At 60.4% G+C, this 23,912-nt stretch overlaps 1 protein-coding gene across 4 annotated transcripts; it reads right to left on the minus strand.

Moving 5' to 3' along the window:
- Positions 1–1,743: 1,743 nt before the first annotated feature.
- Positions 1,744–22,057, minus strand: CYP26B1 (cytochrome P450 family 26 subfamily B member 1). Of its 4 annotated transcripts, none has more exons than XM_068564958.1 (6): positions 22,030–22,057; positions 16,835–17,059; positions 7,754–8,029; positions 7,327–7,482; positions 5,576–5,860; positions 1,744–5,193 (listed from the first exon to the last, which is right to left on the minus strand). In XM_068564958.1, exons 2-6 carry the CDS (start codon positions 16,943–16,945, stop codon positions 4,801–4,803), a joined length of 1,221 nt encoding a protein of 406 aa, XP_068421059.1. In that variant the 5' UTR covers positions 16,946–17,059; positions 22,030–22,057; the 3' UTR covers positions 1,744–4,800. The 4 variants fall into 4 exon arrangements, with proteins under 4 accessions (XP_068421059.1, XP_068421056.1, XP_068421058.1 ...); XM_068564955.1 differs by lacking the exon at positions 22,030–22,057 and adding an exon at positions 20,557–21,401; XM_068564957.1 differs by lacking the exon at positions 22,030–22,057 and adding an exon at positions 19,287–19,344.
- Between the last annotated feature and the right edge of the window lie 1,855 nt (positions 22,058–23,912).

Raw genomic sequence — 23,912 nt, forward strand, 5'->3', positions numbered from 1 at the left:
TCCATCGGAGGGATCCGCCTTGGTGGGGCATGTGCTGTGCAGGGCAGGTGGCCCCCGTTCTGGCCCAGGACCAGCCTCTGCTTCTGTGTGGCTGTGAGAAGTTCCCTGCTACGCTGAGACTCTGCTTCAACTGATGCAAAACAGGAGATCATCTTGCTCTCCCCTCCCCAGGGTGGAGATTAAGGCTCGGGGAGCAGAGACCTGCGCTGGGGAGGGTCAGGTGAGGCAGAAAGATGGCACAGGGAAAAGGACAGGTTGAGCAGACCACCCAATGGCACGGTTCAGGAGATGCTGGTGATGCCCCTCTGGGTGCCAGGCTCTTTGAGAGAGGCCCTGTGTCCTGGGATGTATCTGGGCCGAGGTTGGGTCTGACTGAGTGTATCAAAAAGAAACACTGGAGGGGCTTCCCTGGTGGCGCAGTGGTTAAGAATCTGCCTGCCAATGCAGGGGACACGGGTTCGAGCCCTGGTCTGGGAGGATCCCACATGCCGCGGAGCAACTAGGCCCGTGAGCCACAACTACTGAGCCTGCGCGTCTGGAGCCTGTGCTCTGCAACAAGAGAGGCCGCGACAGTGAGAGGCCCGTGCACCGCGATGAAGAGTGGCCCCCGCTCGCCGGAACTGGAGAAAGCCCTCGCACAGAAACGAAGACCCAACACAACCAAAAATAAATTAATTAATTAATTAATTAAAAAAAGAAAAGAAAGAAAGAAACACTGGAGCCACAAAATGGCCTTTTTCAGGCTGGCTCAGTGGGGGCTTGGGGAGGGGACCTGGCAAGACAGGGGTTGAGACCGGCGTGGGCATTGTGAGGCCTTGCCCTTGCCAGGGCCGGGGCCCCCAGTTCCTGGTGCAGCTCCAGGGGCCACGGCTCCGCCACTCACTGCCCTCCCTCCCCACCCTAGGTTCTGGGGGACCGCCCTGGACATTCCTTGTCTGGCAGTGGACGACGTCCTTTGCTGGGTCACCTATGGGCTTCTGGGACAGTCAGGCTGCAGAGCGGCTTTTCACAGAGTGTGAGAATGGGCAAAGAGGACATGGATTCCGTCGTCAAGTGGGCTCGGGGAGCCCTGCAACCTCTGAGCTCTGCACCGTTCAGTCCCTCAGCATGCCCAACCCCAGGCTCAAGGTCCTGAGCGGTCCCACAGTGAAGGAATCTGCCCAGCGCTGTTTAAGCCCTTCCCCAGACTGATTCGATCCCAGAATCCATTTGCTCCTGCAGCACCCATGAAACAGGCTCTGAGAAGTGCCTCACGGCGCATGAGGCTGGGAGTCGGGAGTCCCAACTGAATTCTGCTCTCCTGTGTGCCACGTGGCTGTGGACGTGTCCTCACTCGTGTCAACAAATGGACTCTGCAGTGCTCTGCTTGCCGTGTCCAGGACCGAGACACCTGGCCCAGCCAGGCCCAGCCACATGGCCAGGGACCCGGCCCCCAGCTGCCCCGTGCTGCAACAGGCCTCTGGGGACGGTGGCCCTCCAGGTACATCCTCCCCTCCCCAGGGAACCTACTGCTCCCGGGGTAGTCACGGACCTCTGTGTGCTTTCATGCAGGCAATGGGGGCTGGCCCCGCAGGGCAAACACTGCGGGGAAGGACTTCCTGCCTGACAGGTGGGACTGGGTGTTGTTGAAGGGAAGGTGGGTGGACGGGAGGACCCTTTCAGGGAGCTGGGAAGGCAGAGACCAGAGAGCCAAACGAGGGTGAGTCCTCAAGGTTTATTATAGAAGCCTATAAAAGAGCCACATTGAGTATTTCCAAAATCACAAAATGCACAACTTTTTTTTAATATGCAACATGGAATATTATATACAGATTAAAACCACGACAGCAAAAACACTCACACGGCACCAGTTTCATATCAAAACAAAACACACAAGTGCTTTTTCAATATTAAAACAACTGTGATAAAAACATATTAACATTTTGAACCATGTTTACAATAGAGGAAAAAATTCATATTTTACTAAATAACAAATATTTAACAGCAAAAACTTTATACTAAATATCTATTTTGAATTATAACAAAAATAGTACTTATAATAGTTTATAAAGACAGACACAAAATTATAACATTTATGAAAAAACAAGTTTTGTGTATAAAATTATATTATAGCGATCTGGGCAGGGTCAGGATGGTGACCAGAACACAAATGCCAGCGCCCAACATTGAAAGTGCTTCAATCTGCAAGCCCATGGCGGGAAGAGTTTTGTGGGGTTTTGTCTTTTTAATGTCAAGTTACAATAGTAGGAATGGTAAGTGAGAACACATCACCCATCTAATGCTACCTCTATAAAACCTACACACTAGCACACAGACACGGATGGATGTAAAGAGGAGACATGGGTGAGTCTCAACATTGGAACCCTCCTGTCAGCCAGTCAAGAGCTTTCTTCAGTTCTCTTCTTATTGCCTTTGAGACCCAGCGGGGCAAATGATCCTTCTTCCCTCCCTCACAGGGATCCCCTCAGCCTTGCCTTCTCTGCCCCTCCCAGGCTGGTCACCCAAACCAAAGGTCACTGAGGTGTCCCACAGCCCTCCAGCTCCCTGCCCCTCGCCGGGGCCAGGCCTGGCAGGCTTCCTGTCCGAAGCTGCACTTACAGCAATCCTCGATATTTAGTCAAAGACATTTGGTTCAGGGCAAGCTGGGTCAGCATAGAGGAGCATGAACCTTCCAGACACCGGGCTTTTTTGTAGGTAACAGATTCTGGTGCACCATGCAGCTATTTTCAAGCTTTGATGAGTCTTTACACATTTTTGCCTGTTTTTCAGAATGGGGCGGTGGGATGGGGGAGGTTGAGAGATATTACTCATTTTTTAAATGTCAATTTTTGCCAATAACGTCTGTGCCACACTTGCCTTTTAACAGTGAAAAGGTAGGAACCAAATGAAACAGTTGAGAATGGGGGTGACAGGACAGTCCGCAGGCACAAGCCATTCCTGTAAAGCCCACCACAAGGCAGGTGTGCATGGGGGCGGCAGTGGGGGGCTGCCGCCTGCCCACTGAACACCACTGGGGGGGCCACTGAGCTGCCCACAGTGGTCACTGCTACGGAGAGGCAACCGGGGAATCGACGTCCCGCATTCCTCTTCTGTGTGTTTTTGATTTTCTCCTAAAGGGGATTCACCGCTTTTATAACATCAAAAGCCAACAGAGAAACACGAAAAGCAAAGAAAAACTTGAAAACAGACAAAATCACTTAGAGACTCACCAAAGGCCCCAAACCATCCCCAGGAGGCATCCCTAATTGCCAACACTCAAAATGCCAGTGGCAGGAGCTGCTCTTCTTTCATCCCCTGGCCAGCCGGTTTTCAACCAAATCACTTCTGACAAATCACACGTACCCTCCTCCTCAGCTCTCCCTGCAGCGCCCTCCTCAGCTGCCTCGAGACCAAGCAGAGGGCCCGAGTCAGCTCTGAGGAAGGGCTGCCTTCAGCACTCACCTCCCCTTGCTTTCACCTGGTCCCCGCACCCCTGAGAAGGGCTAAGCAGACAGTGGCATAGAGGGGGGAAGGGACTTCAAGGACACCTTTCCAAGGGCAAAGGGCAAAGGGTGAGGGTTGAGGGAGGGACGACGGAGGCCCTGGCTCCCCGTCAGAAGAAAGAACCCGTATCCTTCCCTATACTCACTAGCCAGAGTGGGGGGCACTGGGGTGAACAGTGACCGAGTGGGACACGGCAGCAGCCTCCAAATCCCCGGTGATCAAGGTTTCTGACAGAACAGGGAGGCAGGGAGGCGGTGGGCCGTTTCCCCATCCCCACCAGGGGACAAAGGCAGATGTGCTGGATTTCACCTCGGGAGTGAGGCTCTGAGGTTGAACCCACAGAAGGTCTGGCGCCTGGGGGAGCTGCTCGACCCTAGGCCGGCGGGGGGAGGCGGGGGGGGGAGGGGCGGTGGCTGGGTCACTTGCAGAAGTCCTGCCGGGGACAGCTGGGATGGAGGCCAGGGGACGGAGGAGATACTTGTTCCAGTCCCAGTAACACCAAGATTCGGTTATATTGTGAATAAATATGGGGGTGGGGGGAAGGCCATCCATGAGCCGAGGGCCTTGGGTGTATGTGTAATAGGGAGCAGGGCGGGCTCCAGGCCGCCTGGCAGAAAGGTGCGGGTGTCAGTGCGCGCGCCCAGGGCCACCAGGGAGGATGCTGGGAGGACAGGGCCTGGGGCTCCTTTGCCCTCAGGTCAGAAGAGAGAAAAAGTAGCAGCAATAGGTAATTTCAAATGTCCTAAACGGCAAGGGGTGGGCCTCCAGGCTGGTTACAGCCTGGCCCCGCCCTGCCGAGGGTGACGGGTGTTCTATTACCCAGGATGCTGTTCCCCGCGGGCGCTGGTGACCACACCGGGAGGGGCACTCGTCCCATCTGAGCCGAGGCAGGAGGGGAGGGGGTGCTGAAGAGAGGGCCAAAGGGGGCACCTCTTTTCCTCCCTCCCCCCACGTCAACCACCTGACCTCACACGCAAAGAGTCCAAGAGAAAAGGGAGGGGAGAGACCAGTTCAGAACATCACAAGCAAAGGCTGCAGCACAGCCGACATCTAACACTGTGATGGGCATGCGGGGCGGGGGAGGCCAGGCCCTTTCCCGGGGGAGCTAAGCTGTTGGGAACTGGAGAGACTAGAGAGAAGCAGGGGCCAGGGGGAGAGCCCGACCCCGGAGAGCCCTTTTGACTTGGGGCAGGTTTGCCAGGGAGGGGAAGAGGGGAGGGCAAGGCCTGGGGGGCCCTCCCTCTTCCCCGGGCTCCAGCCCCGTCCCGCACACAGGTTTCTGCCCTTCCGTCGCCTCCCGCCCCGAGGCCCGGCGCCCTAGACCGTGGCGCTCAGCATGGCCTCCGTCTCCGGCAAGATCTTGTTCTGGTTGGAGTCTAGGCCAAAGAACTTGACACTGAGGCCATCCACAGGGTGCAGGACGGGGACCAAGGTGATGCGGGGGAAGGTCCGGGTGGCCAGCTCGAAGCGGCTGGTGCTGGCCAGCTCCACCGCCAGCACCTTCAGGAACAGCTTGGCCAGGTGCTTGCCCAGGCAGGTCCGGACACCACCACCGAAAGGGAGGTAATGGAAGCGGCCGTCCTTGTCCTCGCTCCGCGCCTGACCGAAGCGATCAGGGTCGAAGACGTTCACGTCCTTGAACACGGGCGCCGTGTCATGCGTGTCCCGGATGCTGTACATGACACTCCAGCCTTTGGGGATCTGAAAACCCTGGAGGCAAGGCGGGGGCAGGGGTGGGATGCGGTGGTGAGAACCAGAGGAGGTCTGAGAGGACCCAGGACCTTCTGCCTGCCAGCCCCCACCCAGATGTTCCTGGAGGCACCCCGCTGTGGTCCCCGGGGGCCTGGCCAGCCTCCCCTTTTGGCATGTCAGTCCACCTACTTATACATGTCCCCATGCAGCTTCACAGCACACCCAGCTGGGCTGCACCTGACCCAGCCTCTGGGGCAGGGTCCCTGCGGGGTCCCTCCCGTCAGCCTGAAAGCTCCCTGAAAGCAAGCACCGTCTCCCCACGAGGCTGAGGGACCCCACGGGGAGCTGGTCTTTCCCGTCGGCCAACCCCCCACCCCACGGCGCACGGGCCCAGCCTCACGTCGAGCTCGAAGGTCTGCAGCACGGTGCGGTAGCCCCCGGAGACGGGCGTGAACAGGCGCATGACCTCCTTGATGACGCAGTCCAGGTAGTGCAGCCCGCTGAGCGTGCTGAGGCGCAGCGTGCCCTCGCAGGGGCAGCCGCCACTGTGCAGGATGCCCTGGGCCCGCAGCTCCTCCCGCAGCTTCTCCAGCACGGCCGGGTGCTTCAGCAGCTGCATGATGAGCGAGGTGCTGGCGCTGGCGGTGGTGGCGTAGGCGGCGAAGATGAGCTCCAGCGTCCCGTCCTGCAGCGGCAAAGAGGCACCGCTTGCAACCTGGCTTCGGCCTGGTGGCCCCAGCCTGGGGGCAGCCCCTCTCTGCCGGTGTCCCCCAGGCCCCGGGGTCATCTAGCTGGGCCCTGCTGCTTCCTCTGAGCCTCACGTTGCTGAGGCATTTGGGCCACGAGGGACACAGGTCACGGGTCCAGTCCCCTGGCTGGGCAGAAGCACGAGCCTAAAAGTCCCTTGGGGAAGGGCTGCTTCTCACTCACCGCCGGATTCCAGGGCCGGCCTCAGCAGCCCTGATGAGGGCAGTGAGCTCACAGCAGAAAGAGAGCGGATCCCAAGGAGCAGGCAGTGTGCGGGCGAGTGGGGGTGAGGTGCAGGGTCCCAACCTGGGCCTCCGGACTGGCAGCCCCAGCTCCTTCCTCCCTCCCCGGGAGAAGGACATCCGGTAGGTGGTCAAGAGAGCTGAGGGGCTGGGAAAGCGGTCTGGGGTCATACCCACGAGGGCCTGGGATGGGACTGCAGTGAGAAGGCTGAGGGAAGGTGGTCCCCAGAAGACTTAGAGCCCCTCCAGGGTCCTCTGGGGAGCAGTGGTGCCCCACAGAAAGGCCCCGCCAAGTTATCTTATTCCAAGCCCTGCATTTTACAAATGTGGATGCTGAGCCCAGAGAGGGGAGTGAAAGAACAGGTCCTTTACTTGCCATGGCACCACCTGCAAGTCACAAAACTTCTTATGAAATGGGAAAGTCTTTGGGGCTCCTTCCTGGCTCATGAGGAAAAAAAAAAAAAAAAACTGGAGCTAGACTACAGGGAAGCAGAGACAGTAGGGACAGAGCAGTCGGCAGTGAAGTGTCCACAGGCGCCTGCCAAGCACGTGGGTGGCAGAGTGTAGACGAGGACGAACTAATGCTCCCTCCTCAGGTGGAACATCCACCCTAAGAAAGGGCAGGCAGGAAGCCCTTCCTGGAGCCCAGTGTGGACAGTCTTGGGGCCAGCAGCTCGACTGGGCACAGCCAGTGCCAGGCAGGCTGGGAGAGTGTCAAGTGTCACCCACTTGAAAAGGCTGCTCTTCCCCAGGGGCTGAGGCTGCCCTCCTGAAAGTGGCTTCTCCTTCTGGGCCCGCATTTCCCTAGGTGACCTCCTAGGGCTACTGTGACCACGGAATGCACTGAAATAGTGAATACTGGGGTGGGGGGCTGGCTGGGGAGAGTGAGGGGGTCAACGACGCTGCGGACGACGCGTCTGTTCAGGGTTCCTAAGAACCAGTTTTCGGTATCTTTTCCAACATGGTGGACGGGACTGTGGGTGGGATGGAGCGAGTGGGGCCCAGCTGCTGTGAGGACCGCTCACCACCAGGACTGGGTGCAGGGCAAGCCGCGGGGAGCACAGGGGCGGCCCCTCCTGTGTGGGTGCTCCCACCCTGAGCAGCCCCAGCACGGAGCGCAGGCGTCTGTGCCGCCTGAGGTGGGTGGGGAGGGGTGCCCCACCTTCAGCTCCTGCATGGTCATCTCCTCCCCGTGCTCCTTGCTGCTCTCGATGAGGATGTCCAGTGCGTCTGAGTAGTCCTTGCCCTGCGTGCACTGCAGCTTCTCCCGGATCGCCTTTTCCAGGCCCTTCTGTAGGGTCTGTCGTGCCTGAATGCCCTGAGGCGGGGAGGAGGCCATCTGGTTACCCAAGGGGAAGGGCAGGGTCACGGAGGGCCTCCTCCCAAGGCCGGGCAGGGCGGGGTGGGGACTCTTCTGAGAGTTTGCCATCTAAGCAGCAGAGACCCCGGGTGAAGGCTCCACCTCACCCTCCCGCTGAAACCTCCCCTCTGTCTGTGTGACCAGTGACCATCTAAGCAGTCAGCTGCCCCTCCCTCAGGGTGGGCTCACGGATGCCCATCTCCTCTCCTCCCAGGCCCTGGGTGCTCACCCGCCGGTAGCCACTAAAGGGCAAGTCGACAGGCAGGGAGAAGACGTTCTCCACAAACTGCTGGTAGACCTCAAAGAGGTGCCCGAGGTCCTCCTCGGGGATGCTGAAGCCCAGCAGCACCCGGATGGCCATGCGGAAGGTGAGCTTCTGTGCCTCCTGGTACACGTTGATGGCCTCGGGGTGGCTGCTCCAGGCATGGAGTGTGTCCTGGATCACCAGCTGGATCTTGGGCAGGTAGCTCTCCAGGGCCTCGTGGCTGAAGATCTTGGAGAAGACCTGGAAGGCAGAGGGTCAGATGGACTCTGGCCTGCCCGCTCGGCCCAACTGAAGCACCGTTCCCATGACCGTGATCAAGGAGAACTCCAGGTCCTTACCCTGACCAAGCTCAAGCCTTTCCGTCTCCAGACACAGTCCCTCTGCTGGCTCCTCTACTCTGAACCCCCCTCCTACTGCCCACGTCTTGGAGGGGAGGCAGGGGAAGGACAGGATTAAAACACAGTTCATAAAGTCGGGACATTCAACATCACTCACAGGGTGACCTGAGCTGTCATTCCTTTCTGAAACCCCAGAAGATCATGTGCTCCAAATAACGGCAAAGCCCGGGGACTGGGCAGTCCAGCTGCCAACAGGTCTGCAGGCGATGTGGCCATACCAGAGTGGGGGGCGACACAAGAGGGCGCTGGGCAGGGCTGGAGGGGAGGCTGCCCCTCCACTGCAGGGGCCATTCCCGAATGCCCAGGCCACGGGGCAGACGTGCCCAGGAGGAACAGAACACAGGTGAATGGACTGGACAAGGAAGAGGTGGAAAGCAGTAGGTGGCTCTTTTACTCCACTGATGGGAGAACAAGAGAGTCCAAGGCTAGACTGCAAGCAGGACTTCCTGAGACCCAAGACTGCTCTCACTCCCTGGGAAATACCTACTGGGCAGAGATCGTGGGGAGTTTGTTAACTGGGCCATCCAAATGGCTTCAGTGTGGCCGGGTCTGGAGGCATGGGGATGGGGGCAAGGCTTCCCACCTCAAAAGATCAGAAAGCCAAACAGAAGGCCTTTTAATTTCCCGCATCTTCCCGGTCCATTTTAAGCAGCCAGTGAGTCCCTGTTTCCAACTCCCTTGCTTGCTGTCCTCCTGATTCCTGAGCAAGTTCCTCAGCCCCCCTGCCCCCTCCTCACCCAGATGCCCCTGCGCGCAGTTTCACGCTGCTGCCCGGGGTGTACAGGAGAGGGTAAGATGTTAGTTTATTTACTGTTGGCCGGTGGGTCACACGGGCAGCCAACAATTTCTAGCCCCGACCCCCAGAGTCCAGAGCAGAAGGGGGTGCCCCCACCGGGGCCAAGGGAAAGTTCACCGGGGAAGGCAGAGGAGGGGGGGCAGCGCAGAGGAAGGAGACAAGTATTCCTCTAGCTGCACCCCCATCAGCCCCACGCAAACCACACACACGCGCCCACCCTCCCCTCCTGCCCCCAAACACAACCACCGCACAAACTGTAAATGTGAGAATTTCCCCTGCAGTCAGCTCAAGGAGGAAAAGGTAACATTTTCCTGGCCTCAGCCCTGCATGGCTAATGGGAGGGCTGGTTTGCAGAAATAACAGTGCTGGCCCTTCAGTGGCCCAGCCAGGCGTTCACAATAGCACTTTCATTCCGAAATTCCCGGTGGGCAGAGGGAGGGAGGGAAGGAGGCTGGTGAGGGGCAGAAAAGCCAGCACTGTGTGGGGCTGCTCCTGCTGCTAAGGGACAGCTGAAACGTAGAAGGATGAGGGGAGGTGGCCAGGGGCAGCCCAGGCCTGGCCAGGTCACTCACACCTTGCTCAGTTGTGAGGGCCCGGGGAATTTCCAGGGCCACCTCCCCCCAGGGGTGCTCTCTGCCTCAGCCCCGCCCCCCTGGACCTTAGTGGCCTTAGGATGCCAGGTTCCACTCTTGGTCTAGGAGTTTTATGGGTAGGAGTGGGGCCCTGCCCCAGAGCCCATCACTGGCCTACTAGGGGCCCTTACGAAACAGCAAAGAACCCACAGAAGGAGCAGTAAGTGGTCCGTGGGAGCCAAGCAGGCTCATGAGGGATGCAGGAATGATAACTCCGTGGCTGCCAGGCGCCGGTGGGGAGGCTGGAGGTAGGGGGGCCAGGGGCAGGGGGGCCACTTCTGGCCAGAGCCAGCCAACCCAGGGCACAGTCAAGGGCACTGCCCTGGAGGGAACGTAGCAGGGGCTGGTCAGGGCCCCCAGCACACAGGAGACCTGGGCCCAAAGGTGGGCATGTGGAGGGGGAATCAAGCAGAGGCCCATGCCAACCAGGACCAGCCGAAGTCAAAGCCAGCTAGGCTCCTAAGATGCAGTGGGTGGTGAGAAAAGGCAGGCTGGGCACCCAGAAACCTGAGTTTTATTCCCAGATCATCCACCAACTTACTGTGGGATCATGGCCAAGTCACCTCGCAGCCTCACGGTTTCCTCATCTGTAAAGTGGTAAGGTTGAACCAGGTGATCTCTGTGGTTCCTTTCAATGTACAGATCACACGAACACCAATATCCGTGTGTCCCTAAGTAGACGCTATCTCCTCGAAGAAGCCCAGAATCTGGCACCGCATCAGTCACCTGGTGTAAGTGCCTGCCAGGCCCCCACTCACACACCTCGTGTGGGCTACAGTGGCTCAGGAGGGGCCATCCCAAGCTTACCAAAGGGGGAGCTCTGAGGGACCCCACTGCACCCCGAGGAGTGACTAGACAGGACCCAGGGACAAGCCTTGCCCTGTCTGTCCCAAAGGTTACATTCCCTGCGCCCTCTAGCGATGGCCGGCTGAATCGCTCCTTCTCCAGCCTTGGGGGCCACGGAGAGCAGGAAGGGCCCAAGGGGACCTGGGACTGGGCAGAGCGACTCCAAGGGCAGGGGGTCCACACCTGACCTTTAGGTGGGAGGGGGCCCTGAGCAAGGCCAGGAGCTGAAATGACCCCAGGAAGCCTGCACCTGCAGGCCCCCCGGGGTGGGGCTTCTGAAAGAATTGCAGCCACGACCAGGGCTCTTATCTTGACCCAAACAGGAGTCTCACTGGATGCTCTGGGGTCCCTTTCCTCCTGGCTGTCCCATGATTCTCCTCAGAGGCCCCCAGAGGTAGAGAAACTACCCAATTGAGAAGCCGAGCAAAGGCAGATTGAGGGCACTCCAAGCTCAAGGGGCTTTGCTCGGTGGTCACCAAGTCCATGCCCCTGCCTCCCGCCCAGCTGTTCCACAGGCATCAGAGCCTCCCAGGCGCCGGGAAACTCCAGGGCCTCATCCCTGGGACCGTGCCCAGGGTTAACATCGCGGGCACTTCCCAAAGCCAGGGCAGCCCAGAAACCACCGCCCACCACAAAGGCCAGGAGGAGGCGGAGGTGCTGCCCAGGGCACAGGAAGGCCTGGGCACGTGGGGGCGGTCAGGGTCGGGACTTGGGCACAGGGGAAGGCACTGGCGGAGCAGCTCATTGTGAAGAGGGGAAGGGTTCCCAGCGGCCCCAGAACCCACGGCCTGACCGCAGTTGCAGCAGGAGCCAGGGCTGCTTTGTTTCCCTCTGGGGCTTCCCTCGGAATTCCCACAAGTGAGCCAAGAATGCTGGACAAAGGTCACCGGGAACCAGCCTGGCTCGGGCAGAGCCCTGCACAGGGAGCCGCAGGTATGGACATCCCATCAGGGTTGGCGCTGGGGAGAGCAGGGTGGAAGGGCACGGGAGACCTGGGAACTCCAGGCACAGACACGGAGCAGGATGGGCTCTGGCCTTGAAGGATGCGCTTGGAAACCCTCCCCCAACCTCTACGGGTTTTCCCAACAATGCAGTTGGCTCAAGAGCCCACATCCCGGGTTCTCGCTCTCCCTGTAATAAAAGCTGAATCCACAACCAGGGTCTGGGGGGACCACCAGGGGGCTTGTCAAGGCTCAAATTCCGTATAATTGTTCCTACAAATGTCTCCCCCACACCCCCAGACCTCCCTCCCCACTCCTGCCTCTTACCCAGCGCCCCTGGGAGGGGAGTCGTTCACTGGACCCCCATGACCCTGCACGCTGACCCGCTCAGCCAGATAACCTCCCCTTCTCAACTGGCGGCTGTGGATGGATGGAGAGAAGGAAGGCAGCCTCAGAAGCGGGAAGAGCCGGAGAGGGGACCCACTCCCGGGTCCAGTGACTCAGACTGGGAGGAATGGAGGCGGCTGCCCGGGAGGGTGGGGGCCTAGGCAGGCCACCCCGCCAAGCCACCGGAGCCGCGGCCTGCGGAGTGGAAAGAATAACAGAGGGCGGGCAGCCGCCGAGGCAGCTGTCCGAACAGCACAGGGGTGAGGCCAAGGTGCGTACTTTATGCTCAAGTAGGGGGAGGACAAGAAAGGACGTCATCTCTCAGCTGCCTGGCATTTCCACTGAACCTCCACTGCACCCTGGCCGCCTCCGGAGCCAGTGCCCACTCGGCCCCTCTGACTGGGAGGGGCTGGCCAGACCCCCCGGCCTGGGTATGCCCCTCCTGGGTCCCCAGCATCTACGGGCACAGAGTATCTGTCCCCCACTCAAGTCCAGCTCTGACTGTGCCCCCAACCCTTCTACACACGACAAAAGCACACTGTGGATGAGGGGAGAGCAGCACTTGGCACACACCTGCCGGGCTCTGAGTTCTGTCCAGACCCTCCTATCCCTCCTCCAACCACAGAAAAACCCCCTTAGAAAGCTGAGGCCCAAAGAAGGAAGGGCTTTCCCAAGGTCACAGTCCGGGGCGCAACTGGCCACACTCACCAGGGTCCCTGAACACCCTGCCTCCCACCAGTCCAAACCCCGCTGAGCCACCCTCTACAAGTCCTGGGGGCTCTGGATGTATCTAAGAGCTAGAAGGGGACGCTCCTCTAGGGCCCAGATTTATTCTAAGGGTAAGGCCAGCTGTTTCGGCTACTCTGTCAGCCCCTGGAGGCACAGCCCCCCCGCCCTTCAGCCCCAGGAACCTGGAACAGATACGACAACTGGCTTAGAGGGATCAGGGCCAGAGCAGACCCCAGCCAAGCCTCCCCACTTCCAGCCAAGGCCACAACTGTCTCCCAAGGCTGCGAGAGCGAGCATCACAGCATCACAGCCTTGGACCCCACCCTGCCCTGGGAGAAGGAGGGAGGGAGGTGGAAGGGAGGGCCCACACCACTCACCCCTGCCTGACACAAGGGCACGCAGAGGGAGGAGCCCACTCCCAGGCGCCCTGGTGGCTGGCCGTGGGCACCCTCCCCCGCTGACCTTCAGAGACATCCGCTCCTGCCACCTGCCCCCTCAGCGGCCCCTGATGCTACAGTAACTTTTGGTGAAGGACCTCCGCTGGCAGCACAAAGGCTCCGTGCCTCTGCCAGGGGGCGGGGACAGAGCTCCCAGTAGCAGGGCTGCCCGGCCATGCCACCGCCTTCCCATCCCACACAGGTGGAAACTTCTGCCCTGAGCTGAGCCTGGCAGACATGACTTTGAGGCCAGAGGCTGTGCAGTGGTTCAAAGGCAACCTGGAGCCAGTCTGAGCTGGCCTCCCCCAGGACCCCACGACCATGGGCCCTCTTGGCTCTGCCCTCCTGCTGAGGCACCTCCTGGCCTCTCCATCCCGACATAAACCCCAGCATACAGAGGATTTCTGAGGCGAGTGCGGTAACCCTGAGCCTGAGCTCCACCCCGACCCAGGATGGCGCCCAAAGGCCAAGTCAGTGAGGATTGGTGGCTGGGCAGGCCGGGCTTCTTAATTGCTATCCCCAAAACGTCTGGAGCTGTTCCCCCACCTCAGCCACGGGCACAGAAGTCCCTGAAGCCAGGGGCCAGGGTAGGAGGGGCAAGAAGACCACTCCTAGCGTCTCTCCAGTCCAGAGTTCCAAAGCTAAGTTCATCCTTGGGATGCACTCCAAGTTCTCTGACAGAATCTCAAGGCCACTGCCTGAAATGCCCTGAAGATGCTGGCCCTTTGGTGCAAAGAGGCCCAGCCCTGTCTCCAAAGGAAAAGAGGAAATGTCTGATCCTGGTGTGTGGGGTTGGGCACTGGATGCTTCCAGAACTACCCACGACAACCACCCCCTTCTCTGGTAACCCCCCCCCCCCATCTTCCCTATCAGACTCCATCTACCCTTCCAGGGCAATACTCAGCTTCTTTGCATACAAAGAGAGATGCAGTCCCTCCCCCATGAACCAGAGACCTCCCAGCCCCAGGTAGGAGAGGGGTAACAAAGGAGGAGGGACAGAATCTGAGGTCGCAGCTATAGGAACACAGGCCTGGCTTCCAGAGAGGATTCTGTTAAGAGTGGGCAAGGTATTCTGGACGTTCTCCCTGGCAACCCTACCCCTCTTGGCCCTAGACCACCAGGGCAGCCTGGACAAACACCTGGAGTGCGGTGATGGCTGTGAGGAACCCCTTCCCAGCACATCTGGTCAGACCTCCAGAGAAGGGGTGGGGTACCAGTCCCAGTGGAAAGAGTGACGGTCCTAGTTCCCCGCCAGCAGGGCCTCAGCACACCTGGCCCCCACTTCCTGCAAGTACATCCTAACCAGGCTGGGCCTGGCCCAGCAGCCCGCTCTCCAGCCAGGTCCCTGCTTGCAGTGTGGGCTGGCTAAGGCAGCGTGCGTGGCACAGGGCAGTCCCCACCCTGGCGAAGTTGGGTCCACCAGGCATTGGGTCCAGCAGACTGGTCATTCTCTCCAGGACCAACATGTGTGCCTCTGAGTATTCTCTTCTCATCCCTCCAGCTAGATTCTACTTCTTAAGGGCAAGGACCAAGTTTCCAGCTTCTATGCTTGTTATCTAACCTAAGGCCTGCTACTTAACTCAGTAAACTTAAGTTTATGGAACATCGATTAGAGATTTGGCGGGGGAAGGACGTTCTCATCTGCCCATTTAACATAGGACCCACACACATGCCACATAGCAAGCACACAACTAGTACACAGAGAGATGGCCCTGCTTTGGGTTCCCAAGCCTCTGTCAGGATGAGTTGGTTTCTGGCTGCTCCCTTACCCGCAAGGTGCTAGAGGGCAAGGGTGCCTGGAAGAGGGAGACTATCTATGTCTCATCTGTGGTCCTCCTTTCTGGCCCCACCCAGGTCCCACCCCCCTCACCCTGTCCCTCACTCCAGCTTCCTTCCCTGTGTATTCCTCCAGCAGCATTCATCTGTGCTCCCCCCCTCCTCCCTGCCTCCTCCCAAATGGATGATGTAAGCCAAAACCTTGGGGCTTTCCAGGAGGGCCCTCCCCACCTGGAGGCCCAAAGCCAAGTCAGGCAGAGGGTGCATGGAACTGCAGGGCAACAGCCTCTCCCCAAAGCCCTCTGCACCCCCAGGGTCTCACTCAGGTCCTGACCAAGCCTTCTTCCTCCCAGCACTCCCTCCCCACCTCCACCCTGACCCTCAGCTTCTGGCAGCCCCAGGTGAGCAGGGCTGAGGAGGGCTCTACTTGGTGGCTTAGAAACAACTCTTCCCACGGATGCCTGTGTTGCAGGCCCTGCCCTGCCTTTTCTTCCTTTCCCGACCTGGTTCAAGTCCCTGAGTCTCTCCAAGCCTCGGGCTCCTCTTCCCTGAGAAGGGAACAGTAATTGCTTTCTTGTCAAAGTCTTTATAAAGATAAAACGAGGAAGCAGCCACATTCTTTGGAGCTGGGTTTCTGAGGCTCAGGCTCTCTCCTAACTCTTTGAAATACGCTTTTGGTGGAGTCACAAAGACTAAGAAAAAAAGGAGTGTTCGGCATATTTGAAGAGCCCCCATTCCTGAGCCTACGGCCCGCTCCCAGCCACTCCCAAGAACCCTCCCCATCTGCCCCCGGGCTCTGTTAGCTGCTTCCTGCTCTAGTGAAGCAGATGGGAAGACTGCTTCAGGAGCCCCTTTCCCAGCCCCTGAAATACGTGCTTTAGCGGAGGGGGGGTGGAGGCGGGGGTTGTGTACGTGCTGACCAGTCCCCTCTGATTTTTCCTCCTTTTGTCTGTTACGGAGAACTACTCTTCGCAGGCAGTTCGGAAGACGACAGATTCTACAGGATGAACTCCTCTGTTCACACACAGACGTCCGGAGGAGGGGGCTGCCCCACCATGGCCCTCTCCTGTCTCCCAGGCTCTGCCACTTTTCCGGGAGATCAGAGGCTGCCTCTCCCTTTCCTTTAGGTTTCAAACCGGGTGAGTCCTCTGACCCAATGGAAAAAGTGAAGGGAGGGGAGGTCGTGCAGCGCTGCCCCTCCCCACCCCCCCCCCCCACCCCAGTCGCGGCCGCTTTAAGCCGGCGGGCCGGCGCCCCGCCCGCCGACGGCTCAGCTTTCGGGTTACTGCAGTTCAAACAGCACGTGCCGCCCGCGTTCTGAGCCAAAGCGGCGGCGCTGCCCTGGGAGGGGGCGGGGAGGCTTGCCCCTTGCGCGCTGGCTCGCCTCCTCCGCGCCTCTTCCAGGCGCTCGGGAAATCCACAGGATAAACACCCACTTTCTCTTCCTCTTTATGGGAGGGGGTAGGTGCGCTTTGATCCCCCGCCGCGCCTCGGCTCGCCGAAGTTCTCCCACCCCTCGCCCTTCCCCCTCTGTCCAGACCGGTGCGCGCAGTGGCCCAAATCTCACCTCACTCCTCCCAGGCAAGGCCCAGCAACCGCTGCCCACAAGGTGCCCCCAGCCCCCGCGCCTGCCCGCGTCGCCCTTAAGCAACCTGTGGCCGGGAAGCTAGGTGTGATTTTAGAACGATCCGTTTCCAGTCCTCGGAATTCCAGGGGACGAAAAGGAGGAGCGCTGGCCACCGTCCGCCCTCTCTTTTTTCCAGGTTTGTGGAACACGACGATGACAGGCGTTGGACGCCCCTGTCGCCGCATGTTAAATTTGTCCAAACCAACCCCCAATTAGCCACCCGTTGGGCCTGGTAGTGCGCACGGCGCGGTGGCTCAGCAAGAGGGCAGACCCGGAAGAGGCCTGTACAGGCCCTGGATCTGGGATCGCAGCCGTCTAGGCAGGGAGCTTCGGGATCCTCCCACATGGTGTGCAAATGGGGGCGCGGATTCTGGTAGGGCCGTCCCCGGGTCTCCGAGAACTCCTTACCCCGAGGGTGGTGCACGGGAGAAGAGGATCAGAGCACGGTTGCGGGGCTCCTGGCCTAGAGTTCTTACCTTGCGCTTGTTGCGGTGGATATCGCCGATGGAGTTGGCCACCGTGTTCGGGCCCAGCAGCATGCGTGTGCTACGTGGCCACTCGGTGCTCACGAGGTGGTGCTCGCCCATGAGGATCTTGCGTACATTCTCCGCGCCCGTCACGCGGATTAGCGGCCGCCCGAGCAAGTGCGTCTTGAACACGTTGCCATACTTCTCCCTCCGCGACGACTGGAAGCCAGAACCCTGCGGGTGCCACGCAAAAACTTTCTCAGGGCCCACATCTCCAGATGGGACACCCGGGAGGCCCAGCCTCGAGGGCCCGCGGGGGAGGGGCGGAGGATCCCACCCGGGGCACCAGTCCCCTAACCCCCCCCACACACACACGCATGCACGCACGTAGGTTTTATTTTTCACAGCATGCCTAAGAACTGGGGCCTAGAGGATAATAAATAAATCAAGGGGGCGAGAGGCCCAGGGCAACCCCCCCGGGAGGTTGTTTTTTAGTAATGACTTGCGGGAGGGAAAAGATATCCTGGACTGCGGGACCAGAAGCTAGAACCTCCGCCTCCCCCCTCCCCCGCCTCGCGCTCGGGAGACTCTCGGAATAAATATTTCCAGGCTCCCGGCCACGGGCTGGCGAGACCCCGCGGGGTGGCCGCAGGCCAAAGATTATTTATAGCGGCGAGCGGTCGGTGCCCGGAGGCAATCACTACAGATGGGGGTTGGGGTTTCCTCCGTTCGCTGGTGTGGGCCGCGAAGGGACCCGGCGGCCCTCTGAGGGCTCCGCAGGGTAGAGTCACGGGCCGGGAGCCGCGATTTTCCTAATGCAATATGCCCTGGAAATAACTGAGGAGGACTTTCGTCGCCGCCCTGGAGTTCGGGACGCGAGAGCGGAGGAAGGCGCTTCCCGCGGGGCGGGGTAGGGCTGGGCGGGGCCGCCGTCGCAGGTAACCGGATCCCCGGCGGCGGCGGCGGCGCGAGCGCTCGGAGCGGAGCCAGGCCCCGGCCCGGGCCCGGCGCTCGGAGGAGCTGGCTGTGTCGGCCCCACGCGGGTACCGGAAACAGAGGGGACCTCCGAAGGGCGGGAGCAGGGGCGTCCCGCTCACCTTTGACGTCGTAGCTCGCCACCCCACCCCGCATTAACCCTTCTCCGGCCGGGGCAACAGCCGGTGAGAAGGGGAGGGGCGCCACCTGTCAGGCTGTCCCGCCTGCCCGCCTGCAGACGTGCGGATGCCGGCTCCAGACCTGCGGGGTCATGCACTCCCCGAAGGGACACTCCGCTTCCTCTTTTCCCGGGTTGGTCCCCCTCCTCACTTTCCCTTCTTCCACGGAAAAGCATTCGCCAGTTAGATGTGTACACACCCCAGCCCTGCCGAAAAGTGACTCTGCAGAACCCGGAGCCCTAATCACTTTTCCACGTGTGCCTCCGGCCCGGGCGCGCGACAGGGAGCGAGCCCGGAGCGCCCGCGCCTCCAGGAGGGGGCCTGGGCCGCGGGGGACACCGCCCCACTCCCAAGTTGGCGGGTCGGGGAGAACTCCCGCCACCCTGCCGCGGTTCTAGACGGCGTCTACCCCTTTAAGAGAAATCAAGGCGAGGGTGGAGGTGCGACAAAAGGGGGCAGAGAGCGGGGTTCCCTCCCTCGGTCTGCTGTACCGGTCTCTCTCACTACGTCTGACTCTCCTCTCCTGCGTTTCCTGTGTTTTTCTTTTCTTTCGACACAAAAGTTGGGTTGTGAATTTTCCGAGGTCGCCGCCGCCTTTCTCCCGCGGCACCCCCTCCCCCGCCTCTGATCTGCCTAACTATAATTAAAGTGCGTTTTTTGTGGCATTAATAAAGAGTTATTTGTCCGCCGTTTCCACGGTCTTCACAAAGAGGACTTTCATAGGGGCGGCCGCTCGAGCCGCGAGTCCAATTTATACAAAAATGTTGTATTTTTAGCCCTGGGCTCTGTTTAGATGGCGCACGGTGGAAACGGAGAGCCCTTGGAGGTCCCCCCGTAAAATCTGATAAATGACTCCGAAAAAATAAAGCTGGGATTCAGAGGGCTCCCATTAACCCCTTCAGTGCTTCTCTACACGCGTCTCCCATTTCCTTCTCACCTCAGAGTCAAGGGCCCCGGGGGCGAACGGATGGGGCGGCGTAGGCCTGCTTCCCCCTCCCCATCTTACGTGCGGGTCGGACGCGGAGCCCCAGAGGCCCCTGTGGGATTCGGAGAAAAGGTCAGGGGACGTAGGTGGCGGGGGCGGTGAGGAAGGGGGGGGCGGTGACAGACCGCGAATTCTGCAGATTGGCTCTAATACGGCAGGGGCCGACGCCCCTGTGAATATATTTTATTTCCTAAATTCTCGGCCAAAAGCCTAGACCACCGCTGCAGTTAACCCTTTAAGTGTGTTGGCACGGGAGAGGCTCTGGGGATTTCTTTACGGCAGCGGGGCGAGGGGAGGTCCCATTGGTTGAAATGAACCCTACCTTGTTGCACGAACAGGCCCCCAAAGAGATGGGCTGATTCCGGGACTTGGGAAGACCGCAGGGCAGAGGAACCTCGCGTGCCCCTCCCGCCCCAGCTCTGCTGTCAATTGGCGCGGGGCGGGGCGGGGCGGGGCTGCGCAGCGTGTATGTGTGTGTGCACGCGGATTACACGCGTCTGTTAATTTCAAGCCAAGCTTTCGCACTTCTAAACTCACAGGTCTCTGCGTTCACCTCCCGCCTCCGCTTTCCCGGGCCGAGGCTGTCTGTTTCAGTACAGCCAACCTTCTGCTAACTCCTAACAGCATCTGCCGGACAAACACGCGTGCACACGCCCACACAACACACCTTCCGCGGTTCACCCAGAGGACCCCCTCCCCAAAGAAAAACCTGCTGTGTATCGAATTGCAAAAGCGATTATCTAGCACTTGAGGATGTTAATTCCAGGTTAATCTCCCCATTACCTACCTGGGTCTGGTCCCCGACGCGCCCACCCCCATTATCACCAGCAGTGCGGGTTGTGTGGCGTCTCACAACAAACACAAACGCACTCTATGGGTCTCACACACACCTCTCCCAAGTTACTCTCCCCTGCTAGACTGTCCCCACCCAGTAAGTAAACAGACCCTTTTCTCCGAAAGCCGAGAAACCTCGGGTCTCAGGCTTCTCATTTTCCTTGGGTTACCTCCTTCCTCCCCCACCACAAAACACACACACTTTCTCAGACCGTAGAACGGGGCTATAGTACCTGGCGTGGCCGGTGACGCGGCGGGAACACAGCCCGGGTCTGAAAGGGGCAATCCTGGCTGCCACTGGCCCACTCTTTCTTTCCCTGACTCAGTTTTCGGGTCCCAGTGACACCGCCAAAGCCCGGGAAGTCGACGGTGACTGGGGCCTGGAGCGCGAAGGGGAGGCGAAAGCGGTTCACGACTGGATGCCCCCTCCGGCTCGCGCTGCGCGGGGAGCCCCCAGGACGCTCGACGCACCCCTGTGGAGTCGCTCGCGACTGGAAAAAGTCGGTCTTGGGAGCCCTCGCGGATTCGGGAACCTCTCTTACAGCCCCTTGAACCTGCGCACCCGGCGCCAGCGGGCTCGGAACCACTCCGCAGGCGGGCAGGGGAAGCCCGGGCGGCTCCGGCAGAGAGGAGGGAAGGGGCGGGGCGGGGACCCGTGCCTTCAGGCTCCCGGCGCCCCCTGGCCGGCCCGCGGCTCCATCCGCCTGGTGCTTGCCGCTAGCGGACCCTGGAGAGCAACGGAGCGAGAGCGCCCTTACCTGTAGCAGCCAGTGGCCGGTCTCTCCGATGAGCGGGAAGCCCATGGAGCCCTTAGGGATGGGCAGCTTGCAGCTTTTGTCACGGGTGGCAGCCCAGCGCAGCTGCCACAGCTGCTGCGACACGGCCAGCAGCAGCGTCACCGACACCAGGCACGCGGCGAGGGTGGCCAGCGCCGACACCAGCTCCAAGCCTTCAAAGAGCATGTTGGCGGCCGCTCGGGGGATTGGCTGTGCTGGCCGCGGCGGGGGAGGGGAGGGCCAGACGAGAAGGGACGGGAGCGGCGGGGGAGGGGAGGCTGCCGCCGGGGGTCCTGGCACCTCCGGCCGAAACAGAAAAGGAGCAAGGGGCCGAGGGAAGGGAAGTGGAGGCTGCGAAGGGAGCGGAGACAGTGGGGGGAAATCGCCTAAAAGAAGAGAGAGAGGAGACACGAGGCGACTCGGAGTGTAACTTTGTTTGTTTGTTTGTTTGTTTGTTCCCTTATAGCGGGCTTAGGGGCTGCTGGAGGGTTGGTGAGACGAAGCCGTGAATCAAGCTGGTGGCTTAGCTCTCCCCGCAACCATCACACTCGGAAAACTTTGGAAAACTTTGTCCAGCGGGAGCCTCTCTCGTAAGCCCCTTCCCCTGCTTGGGGGAAAAAAAGGGGGGGGGGACAGAGAACTAGCGGAGAGAAAGTGCGATCGATTTGTCAAAAGTTTTCCCCTCAAATTCCTAGGTTAAAAAAAAAAAGGAAAAAATCCTGAATCCCCAAATTCCAACGAACCCAGAAACTTTGGGTGCGAGAGGGAAGGCTCCCCGGCTGAGGCGAGTGGAGAGGCCGAGCCCAGCGCCCCTGTGCTGCCCCGGGCGGCGCGCCGGAGCCCCAGAGCCGCCGCTGCACCCCCGAGGCGGGCGCGGCGGGCGAGGCGGCGCGGCGGGCGCGGGTGCGGAGCCGGCGGACCGCGGCCCGGACGGGACGCAGCCGGCGACAGAGCCCCGGGCGGGCGCTGGGGCGGCGGAGGCGGCGGCGGGCGGGAGGGGTGAGGCGGGGTGGGGTTGGGGGAGGAGGTGAAAACCCGAGCTGGGCTATTGTATCAATTAAGAAAAGGCAGTCCGTCCCGGGACGCAGTCTCTCGGCTCAGGAGTTGCTGCTGGGAGAAGAAAGGGGGGGTGGGCAAAGAAAGGAAGGCAAAAGGAATGAAAGAAGGGAAAAAGCAGGAGGCAGGATTTCAGGGCTGATGGTTTTAAAAGCTTCTCTCAATGTGAATTTGTGCCTCTGAGAGCCAGGCGATGCGTGTGTTTATATAGAGACGGGAGGCTGCGCCGTGGGCGCTCCGCCAGCACCCCCCACTCCCACCCCCACCCCCACCTCCGCCGCGCTCTCGAAGCCGGAGGCGTGGTGAGAGGCCGGCGGCCGGAGCGTGTGAGCGCCCGCCGGCCTCCAGCCCCGCCCAGGCCGCCCGCAGCCCGCAGCCCGCCGCCCGCCCCGGACCCACTTGTAGCCGCCGCAGGATCAAACTCAGTTCACCTCTCGCCTCCTCTTCCTTCTCGCCGGCGTCTCGCTGAGCCCGGCACCTACAGACGGACGAGATGAGACACACACACACACACACACACACACACACACACACGGTGTGCGCTCGCACGGTGCCCGCTTGGCTGCTAGGCTACTTCCCTCCCTCTTTTCCTCCCTGTCAGGCCCCGGCCCCCTTCTCGCATCCCAGGCAGTCCCGCGTGGGCCGTCGCCCCAGCAGCTGAGGTCTCAGGCGGACTGCCCCTCGACTGAGAGGCGCCAAAAGCCCCGGAACCTGTGCTTAGGGTCTCCAGCTCCTATCCCGCGGGACCCCGCTGGCTCCTATCTCCCGGAACCCCTCAATCCTCTCATTTGCCACTCCCAATCTCTCCTAGCCGGGGTCCCCCATCCCGGATCTGGACATCCTCAAACCCCGGAGGCCAAGGTCCCTTCACCCCCCGCCCCATACGTCTCTTACCCTACAGGACCCCGAAGTTCCCCTCTCCCCGTCCGCGTCCCGGGCAGCTGACGCTGCAGTCTTCCTTTCGGGCACCTCGAGACCCCCTAATTTGTTGTCCCCTCCGCCCCCCCCCCCCGCTGCGTCGGAGGAACCCCGATGCTGGTCCGGTGAATGTCCCGAGAAGAGGACAAATGCTGCGGCTCCGGCACCCGGAGGCGGGAGGAGTCGGGTACAAGCGTTCATTGATAAATTAGTAAATAAACACGCCAGGTGAGCGCGGCCACCTTCTCCCAGGCGGCCGCTGAGGGCCCAGCGCGCGTGCCTGTGCGCGGTGTGCGTGTGGCCCGGGGCCGCAACTGTGTGCGCGCGCGAGTGTGTCCCCGGGTCGGCCCGACGTCTGTGGAGCTGTGTGGCGTGTGTGCGGGTTTGTGTGTTCTCTCTGGTGCTGTATGTGTGTCTGTGCGTCGTGCATCTGTCTGTCATCTGGCCTCTCCTCCTGCGTGTCTGTGATACATGGAGCTATGCGTGCCAACCCCGACACGGTCTAGCTGGTGCCTGGCTCGCCCTCTCCCGCGCGTCCTGTTTCCCCCCAGCCCCCTTTTCTCCGTCGTTCACTCTTGCACTCCCAGAACAGAAGACCTAACCTTCAGTTAGGATGGCGTGTGTGTAAACGAAATTAGATTCCTCTTTTAACACCTCCCCTGCATCCAATACGAGTTCTGTTTTAGAGTTCACCAGAAGAGAACGTGTGTGTGTCTAAGGGGCGAGCATCTGTGCTGTCCCTCCCCGTGTGAGCCCTTCCGAGGTTGATGTGGCGGGCGGAGATTTAAAAGCTCTCTTGCTTCTAGCGCTGGGTCATCTCGACTCTCACTCTCTGCCCTGGGACCCCACCTGGTGGACAGTCGTAGCACTACAGATTCAGGGGGAGGCAATTCCTGCTCCCCCCTTCCCTCTGTCTCCATTCACAGGGAAGATCAGCCCTAAAGGGCCTGCTGGCAGGCTCCTAAGTGGCTCCACTCCTGCCTCAGTGCCCTCAGACTTCCACCTCAGGCGGCTTGGGGCCCAGACCCTCACAAAGTCCCCGTCAGGACCACTGTGACCCCAGAAATAGAGAGCTGGGGCACATCCTCACAACAGGGAGTTTTCACAGGACAGTCAACTCTGGATTGGGTACCTAGGAGCCACGAGACCAAAACCACACCGTTCCCTTTGTCGGGGGGTGGTGGGTGAAACTGGGCAAGAGTGGGGCTGGGGGAGATTGTTGAGGCTCTGCTGTTTTGAAGAGCCCTAAGAATATAGCCTGACCCCCAGACACAGCACTCCTCCGGGATGGCAGAATAGGCAAGGTGACCCTGGGGAACCCATGTGTGGAGACATCAACCTCGGAAAGGATGGACACACAGCCT

The sequence above is a fragment of the Eschrichtius robustus genome, chromosome 15 (assembly GCF_028021215.1).
Source record: "Eschrichtius robustus isolate mEscRob2 chromosome 15, mEscRob2.pri, whole genome shotgun sequence".
In the NCBI taxonomy this organism is placed as follows: Eukaryota; Metazoa; Chordata; class Mammalia; order Artiodactyla; family Eschrichtiidae; genus Eschrichtius; species Eschrichtius robustus.